The 9,006-nt window shown below is 32.7% G+C and overlaps 1 protein-coding gene across 1 annotated transcript; it reads right to left on the bottom strand.

The window, feature by feature from the left end:
• LOC144435777 (uncharacterized) lies at positions 1-6,534 on the bottom strand. The gene is made up of 5 exons (XM_078124395.1): positions 6,393-6,534; positions 5,536-5,571; positions 3,223-3,375; positions 1,699-1,832; positions 1-1,287 (listed from the first exon to the last, which is right to left on the bottom strand). The coding sequence occupies exons 1-5, from the start codon at positions 6,463-6,465 to the stop codon at positions 1,093-1,095; spliced, it is 591 nt and encodes a 196-aa protein (XP_077980521.1). The 5' UTR covers positions 6,466-6,534; the 3' UTR covers positions 1-1,092.
• Between the last annotated feature and the right edge of the window lie 2,472 nt (positions 6,535-9,006).

Consider the following 9,006-nt stretch of genomic DNA (forward strand, 5'->3'; position numbering starts at 1 on the left):
ACACAGTGTACAGTTCATATCATGGTCATTCTACAACATGGCAGTGATACAAGCAATTCGTATAAAATTGTATTATGATATTGAGAGTACAGATATTTTGAAAATAATGATTACAGCATAAACTGTACAACAAAATAAAAATAGCATAAAATGTTAGAAAATACAACATCAAACTCTTACAATGTTGAATAATATTGCTGTGTCAGGTCAGTCCTGACTTTAATATTGCACAGTGAAGCTCAAATCTACTTCTTTCTATCCTGTATTGTCATTTGATTACTGCTGTCAACTTATATAGGATTTGGGGTGTTAAACTGCACCTCAGTAACTTACTTAGCTTTAATAGCCCAACTGCACTACACTCTTTGCGTTTGTCAAGACAAAGAGATTGTGGCAAATATGATGTCGTCACCCGAGGTTTATCACATATACCCATGTGGGAAAGAGCCAAAAATGGCAAAACATCTGTAAGTGCAGTATGACTTCTTTACAAGATTTCAAACTTATGTTAGTTGTAAGTTACCAAGGTACAATTTTATCACCAAAAATCATATTTAGATTAATATCATTCTGTAATCAATACAAGAGTATGTACCAAAGGCAGAAATAAGTCTGACTGGACGTTTCACAAAGGGAAGCCAACAGATATTAGTTTATGGAGGAAATTAAAATGTGTTAAAAATAACAAGTTTGATTTCAATTGTTTGTAGTGCATTGTCTTATTGTAGCATCAGAGATTGAAGTTACACAGTACTGTGTATATATGATTTTACAATGGTATGGTTCAAATCTCACTTTTTATCTTGCTGTCTCTGTTGTATTCACAAGGCTAGAAAGTAACAGTTTCTGCTGATGAAAAATTAAAATCAAACCTTTACTCGTAGTCTGTAAAGTATGCCATGTCGGAGCACCCTCACACTTCAGTCGACCCTTTCACAGAAAAGCTGTTGAGGGTAGTGTGACATGGTGACCTTACAGTCTAAACCACTATATGAATAGTATGAATTGTTAACATGAAATAAAACTTTAATGTAACCTTCAACTTCAATATATTATTTTCATAAAGATAACACAGTTACACGGATGGATTCATCAAAGCTCATCTTTTGATTTCTCTTTTTTCGCCTTCTTTTTTGCCTTCTTTTTCTCCTTCTTTGGTTCCTTGGCAACCTCTGGCTCCTCTTCATCATCAAAATCATCTGGAGCGTTAGGTCCCAATTTAACCCTTCCTCTCTCATCGACTGGTAATTCTTGTCTATCACCATCAAAATGTGTAGTGATGGTTTTCTGGTGAAAACAAAGAAAACAGTGTCATCATTACAAAATTATACAATATGTATATGTAATCATATTAGTAATATACCTTTATATTTTGGTTATTTTATTTTTGGATGGAAAAAAAACAATGATATACGAACTTACAGTAACTCTGAATACTAAGAAATACTTGACTACTTTATGTCTGAAAGTGTAACTTTCAGATTTTCATATGACAATGTGACACATTATAACTTAAAACACATCCACACACACACGCACACATACACACACACACACACACACACACACACACACACACATACATAATTGGTATATATATATATGCGTGTCTAAATATACATTATTTATGACAATGGTGCTGTAGACAATACACAGGTAGGTTTGTCTGACATCTGACCTATGACCTTGGATACTTACTGGTATAGCATCAGGTTTCTTTTCTCTGTCAACACCTACACAGGCCTTTGAAATCTCATAACAAAATTTCTTTTCCATATTCTCAATTCTAGGATGTGTCTTCAGAAAAATTTCTATGTCCTCATCAAATTCATCTAAATGATGAGAGAAAAACAATTCTGGTTAAAATGACTTGAAATTAATTTTCACTTTCATTCATGGACTCGAAATTACAATATACCAAATTCATATAGGTGCTAACTAAGAACTAGACTTTTTTCAATTTGAAATGCAACTACTGCATATCACATGCAGGTGAAGTCTTATGCAAGCTTATTCTATTGAAATTTAATTTTCAATTCCTGTAATAGTATTTTGCTTATTCTCATGTGCGTTGACAGTAAATTATATGTAGTGACTGGAACAGAAGTCATGTTGTTGACCAAGAAATCAATAGATTGAGAGTTCACCCATATGATTTAGATATGAGACTAATTTTGAATTTCTAGTAAGGTTTCTACAGAATATTTTGTGACAACAACACCTGTACATTCTGATGTGCCTATGTAGTCAAATTCTATGTCAAGTAACAAGAATACGGATTCAGGTCAAAATCTTCTGTAAACATTGATTAGAGAATGTACAGGTGTTGTTGTCACAAAATATTCTGTAGAAACTAGAAATTCAAAATTAGTCTCATATCTAAATCTTATGGCTGAACTCTCAATTTATCTGAAATTGCATAGTCAATGGTTACATCTCCAACTGGTGATTAAAAAAAATAGTGCATAATGTAACAGTTAAGTCTCCTTGTTTTACATTTGTAAAGGTTCGTCAACCAATTTACCCTACAACTCTCTGTGGCAGAAAATTTATTCCCTCAAATTTTTCTTCATTTGGTCAAGGAAAATACAAGTGACCTTAGGGGTCTGGTCACTTTGACTTGCAAGTGATAAAACTCTTAGCTCATGAATATTTTCTGGCTGAATGAAGACAAATGTTGGCTGATAATATACTGATACCTGCATAAGTATAATTTACAAAAAAAAAATCAAGAGGCGTACAGGCAACTTTAAATGTTTTGATTCATAATTTTGAGTACACTAGACAAATGATGTAATCACTCATTGTGACTAAAATGACCAGGGTATGAAACCCAGATTTTTTGTTCACACACATTCAAGTTGGTTTGCATGTGACATGATACAGGACTTGATGTTGGCCTGAATACATCTCTTTGATAGGGTTATAACTGATCTGATTAAATCTGATCAAGGAGAAGACTCAAGTAGTTTTTATTTACCATGTTTTATGACTACTGTGCTCTGTTTTGTTTATAGCTAAGGGGACAAAGAGGAAGGTGGTCCGAGAAGCATAAACAACACACAGTCATGAGTGTAAAAGGCAATCCCTAAGGCTATAGAAGTGAAATTTGGTAAATAAAGCTCATCTAATTTAGCCTTCTCCTTGACTCACATTTCTATCAGATTGGAGTCATGACAATACTTGAACATTTCACTTTATTCCTTATCAAGACTCTTTTACCTAAAAGTAGTTGGCAAGCTTTGACCATTTTTGGTGGAATATAGTCATATGCTTTAAAATGGTCACGATGACAGACTTCATCCATAGCATTGATGACATGCATTTCAAATGGATCGTCACTGTGATGCAGGTTCTCTAACATCAAGTACAGCTCTGAAATGTAAACAAGGTGTAAAGGTTACATGAAGTTTTGTGTTTGTGTTATTGATAAAGAAATTGTCATATAATGGTGAATAAATTTGACCATATTTGAAGACACATCTCAGTATGAATGCAGAGTGAATATATGTGTCTTTATTTGAACACATATCTCAATCATTAACTTTGATGAATGAATTGTGAAATATTTGTTTGTGAATGCGTTGTGAATATATATGTGTCTTTATTTGAACACATATCTCAATCATTAACTTTGATGAATGAATTGTGAAATATTTGTTTGTGAATGCGTTGTGAATATATTTCTGTCTTTATTTGAAGACATATCTCAATCATTAACTTTGATGAATGAATTGTGAAATATTTGTTTGTGCATGCGTTGTGAATATATTTGTGTCTTTATTTGAACACACATATCTCAATCATTAACTTTGATGAATGAATTGTGAAATATTTGTTTGTGAATGCGTTGTGAATATATTTGTCTTTATTTGAATACATATCTCAATCATTAACTTTGATGAATGAATTGTGAAATATTTGTTTGTGAATGCGTTGTGAATATAGTTGTGTCTTTATTTGAACACACATATCTCAATCATTAACTTTGATGAATGAATTGTGAAGTATTTGTTTGTGAATGCGTTGTGAATATATTTGTGTCTTTATTTGAAAACACATATCTCAATCATTAACTTTGATGAATGAATTGTGAAATATTTGTTTGTGAATGCGTTGTGAATATATTTCTGTCTTTATTTGAAAACACATATCTCTATCATTAACTTTGATGAATGAATTGTGAAATATTCAGAGGAGTATACATCATCACAGACAAAAAAATGTTTTCAGTCCATTGACTATTTGGACAAAATTTCATAACAAAGTTACATATTGTTAGCACTATATTGCATCCTAAATCAAGGTCTATTTAATTACTGTAGAAAAATTCATCTTGCCAAAATTGTTTCAAAAATATTTCCTGGGGTAAATTAATTTTAAAAAATTAACTCAAACATATTTTTGAGCTCTGAAATTTCACTGTTTCTTTGTAAATTATTTTTAGAAATTAAAATTCAACATCAAAAGGTATTACACTTTTAACAGGACAAATTCATTGTGGACTACAGAAATTCCTAGGCAAAGAATATATATAATTTGTTGAGGTACTTGTTATTTTTACCAACTAGCACCAGTTGCAGTCTGACGTTCAAAAAAATACTGAATTATGGATGTTACACTTGTCTAGTATTTGTAGGTTGACTCCGTACCAATAGAAACGTGCCACCTATGTGATGTTTATTTTTAACTCATGAATGAAAGTCACCCATAGTGAACAGTATCAAATTAATTCTCTATTGTTTCTGACTATTCTCTACTCTATTATTCTCTCCATTCCTATGATTATGCTGCCAGTCTTTATGTTAGTATTGTGGAATAAACCTTGTTAATGTACCAAACAATTATTTAACTAACCAAACACCTTATGATACATATTGTTTGAGTTGCATACAAATAGGAGTATTCTTAAATGACACAATATCATTTAGATTAGAAGTACACAATGGCATTCTCTTAAAACAAGCTGTTTCTAATATATCATCAGGCTGTATTTTTTATGAATATTTATACAGAATTATGATGAATATCAATGAAAATAGAAGAGTGTCTCTAAAAAACCTGACATTATTCTCAAAGACCAGCTGATACAAGAGATAAAGAAAGTAGGTTTATAATTGTATGCGAATTTGTGTAATATGATGTGGCATAATAGTTTTGTCAGAAACGAGCTGAAAGTCTATACAAAGGGTGGATTAAAGATTGCATACTGTAAAGGTTAAAAGGATAAAATGATTTGTAAAATACATCTCAGCATGCAACTAGAAATTACTAATACCAGCAAAAGTCAACAAGATTCTAAAAATATTTATGTCTGTGCCATAATTCCATCATTCACAAACCTACACTACATTGTCACTGACCTTATGTTCTTTCATTCTATTCTGAGTTTTGAGATGATTTTTTTTATCTCAAGTAAATGACGCATACATCACGCATTATGATTTAAAATTTGGGACCACTGCACTGAAGTTCACCCAGTCCATATCATGAATTCATAGCATGACTTCATTAATGGTCACAAGACTGTCTTACCTTTCATTGTGGCAATACATCCTGCACAATACATTGCTGGAATAAAAAAAAAATAATAAAAACATCTTATTTAATATTTCCATGAAAAAATTGTAACAACTAACATAATAGGAGAAACCCCTTAATTATGAAAACGTAACCATTTAAAAATACATGCAATTTAACTCTTTCGTGATGCACAAAGAAATTGGCAAAATAGCTTGGACTTTAAAAGTTTAATATCTTTTAATATTTTTAATAAAAGCTATAAAATTGCCTTTACTTTCTATTTTGTCTTTTTTCCTTCTGCTTGAGATCAGAGGCAGCTGGCTATGCACACGTACACGTACACGTACAAGTTACAACTCTTGCCTGATCAAGACAAGTGGCGAAGTGTGTACGGAGTATGCATGTATGAAAATATGATGCTGAGAAACAAAATAACAATATAAAATAATAAAATTAGATTTTGGTCACAAAAAAACTTCACTATACAAGCATACATGTAGTATGAGCCAAAATTGAATGTTTATAATAAGACTTGCTTTCTCAGAACATCGTGCATCGTATAATCACAAAATAATTACTAGTGTAAGGACACGTCAGCTTACTAAACTTCACTGTGCTGTCGTGTAACAGCGGCAGCCACCGTAACGATTACGTAGTAATGAGCAAATATACGGCATTGATCCAGTATCGGCAACAATTTTACATGTTTATAATATGGTGAAATGGAATGAAGTATTGTTTTCTCTCACATTGTTTATGTTTACCACTAGCACTGTACATCATGTGTATTTGACTCTGAGAGGCAGAGTTGTATCGTTGAGGTCAAATAATTCTGAGTTGCACTTTAAAAATAACAGAAATGTACTTACATTCATCAATATCTTCTGGTAATGCAATGCAAAGAGGCAGGAAAAACACAAACAATTCGACAATGCGAACCATTTTTGCGGAGAGAAACTCTTCACACTGCACCAACGTTCAGAGCTTTGTCGAGAACTGTTGCTTTGTGCACGGATGGGATCGTCTGCACAACTCTCGCTAAATATTCCACTTCCGGGTTTCTGCGCATGCCCTGTTTACGATATTTGAATAATTTGAATAAAACGCACACTACAGTGAAAATTAAGATGGAGGGGTTGTTGCTGTTGTTGTTTTTGTTTATTGTCATAGATATAATAGTCTAGTTCCAAACAGGGACAGTGTATTGCGTCTTAAAAACTCCATCAATTTCCCAAAAAATGATGAAGTTTTTAATACGTAATACACTTCCCTGTTTGGAACTAGACTATAAATACATGAAATATAACTAACTAAACCTGAAATCTTCGTGATGTCACGTTTTAACAGTGTTTTATCATTCTCCAATGTGTTGTTGTTTTCATTTTCAAAAGTAACGTTGTAAACGGTACCGTTTACACATACAAGGTCGTAGTACAACATGTTAAAAGCAATCTTGCTTTTACTAAAGTTGTTAGTTATTGCAACAAAAACAGCAGCAGTTGTTATAGTCTTTTTATATAGAATATCAAAGTCTGATTAAAATATAGAGGAGTAAAATGTGATGTTGTAGGAACACCGCTTGACTCATTCTTTCGCTTTGGGAGCGATCGTTTGAGTCCAGTTTTGAAGGAAGGTACATGTACAATGTAAAAAAAGAAGAAGAAAGAACCGTTTCTGTTGCCTGAAATCCCTGTTTTCTCACCGAGGCAAGTGAGTGACATTGCAGCGGTTGAACGTAGCTGCAATAATTGTAGCGTTTTGTTGCGGTTTTGAGGGTGTTTTCGTCTGTTTTGGTGACTTTTTAAGTTTTTGTGTTTAACCCGTACCTAACCGCAACAAAACGCTACAATTATTGCAGCTACGGTTGAACGATGATTTAACGATAGACAGTGGAGGTCTCCCCTCCACTGTCTATGGATTATCATACTAGTAATATGTTGATTTTACATTTTTGTGATGACGCCCTCTATGTTCACGATGAACGTCCCTGACAGTCACGGAGACTGAGAAAAGGATCAGAGACTTTGTTGTTGACGTCCTAGGGACTGGAATCCCAGGGTCGACATATTTGCGTAAACAATAAACAACAATCACACAACGTAAGAATAGTGTTGAATAACGTCTTGAAAAAAGAATAAAATGAACCAGGTAAAATTGATTCAGGCACACTACACAACTTTGAAGAATAAATAAACCAGCAGCTTGAAGATTTATTTGCGAGTCAGAACTCCGTGTTCTTGCTATGTTGGCCTAGCCTTTTGGATATATTGGTACACTGTGCTGCTTAAAAATGTGTCTGTCCGAATTCAGACTAACAACACAAATCATTGATATAACTTAACAAAACGCGATTATATTTTGTAGAAAAAAAAAACGATTGAAACGTTCGTATAAAAATTAATATAAATTTTAACAATCACAGGTCAAACGATGAAATACATGTGTTCGGTATTTGTGACAATATAATGGTAAAATACATTAGAGCCAGTTACAAGAAGGCCGATCATTTCTTCTTTATTCTAAGACTTTCATATACAATTTATTGATTAATTTATCGAGCTACCAGCCTATTATCCTGTCTGACTGATTATTTATGCATCTTTAATGCATGTGATTGGTTTAAGGTAATGTATTCTTATTAGTTTTGATCACGCTGTGTCATGTTGAATGTCTATACGGTTGATTGCATGTCGTAGGTGCCATGGTTGATCACATTTAATTCATGCAATTACCTAAATTAAACTTTCTCAAATGTCCTGACAACTGGAATTGGGCATACGAAACAATCACGTGACTGAGTGTTTTCTTTGCTACGTGCAATTGTTTTATGGTTTGTTGAGCAAACACTGAAAAATTAATGGTGGGGAATAATCAACGAAAAAAAGAGACTAATTGATCGTGTATTGACTGACTTTTCTTATTCTAGGTGTAGGCAGCACTGAACCTAAATTTGTGAGTGGAAATATTGGTGTTAGTTTACCTATTTCAATTCCCAACGATGTACTAAGTAAATTTACAGAAAACGAATGACTTACAGTAAAAAAAAGACACTTTTATTAATTTAAACTATCCAATGGCAACCATTGTGATCAATAATTAATTCAGGGATTATATACATCATGACATACCGATATTTATCGCTAATCTCACTGTTATAACATATCATGGCATATCGATATTTATCGCTAATCTTACTGTTATAACATATCATGGCATATCGATATTTATAGCTAATCTCACTGCTATAACATATCATGGCATATCGATATTTATCGCTAATCTCACTTGTTATAACATATCATGGCATATCGATATTTATCGCTAATCTCACTGTTATAACATATCATGGCATATCGATATTTATAGCTAATCTCAGAGCTATATATCTATTTTTCTAGACTTTTGATATGTTGTTCAGCATACAATTCTAGGTAAGATGCACTAAAAATAATTTATGTTGCAATATATATTGTCCAGGTCAAA

The sequence above is a fragment of the Glandiceps talaboti genome, chromosome 5 (genome assembly GCF_964340395.1).
Source record: "Glandiceps talaboti chromosome 5, keGlaTala1.1, whole genome shotgun sequence".
NCBI classification, from domain to species: domain Eukaryota; kingdom Metazoa; phylum Hemichordata; class Enteropneusta; family Spengelidae; genus Glandiceps; species Glandiceps talaboti.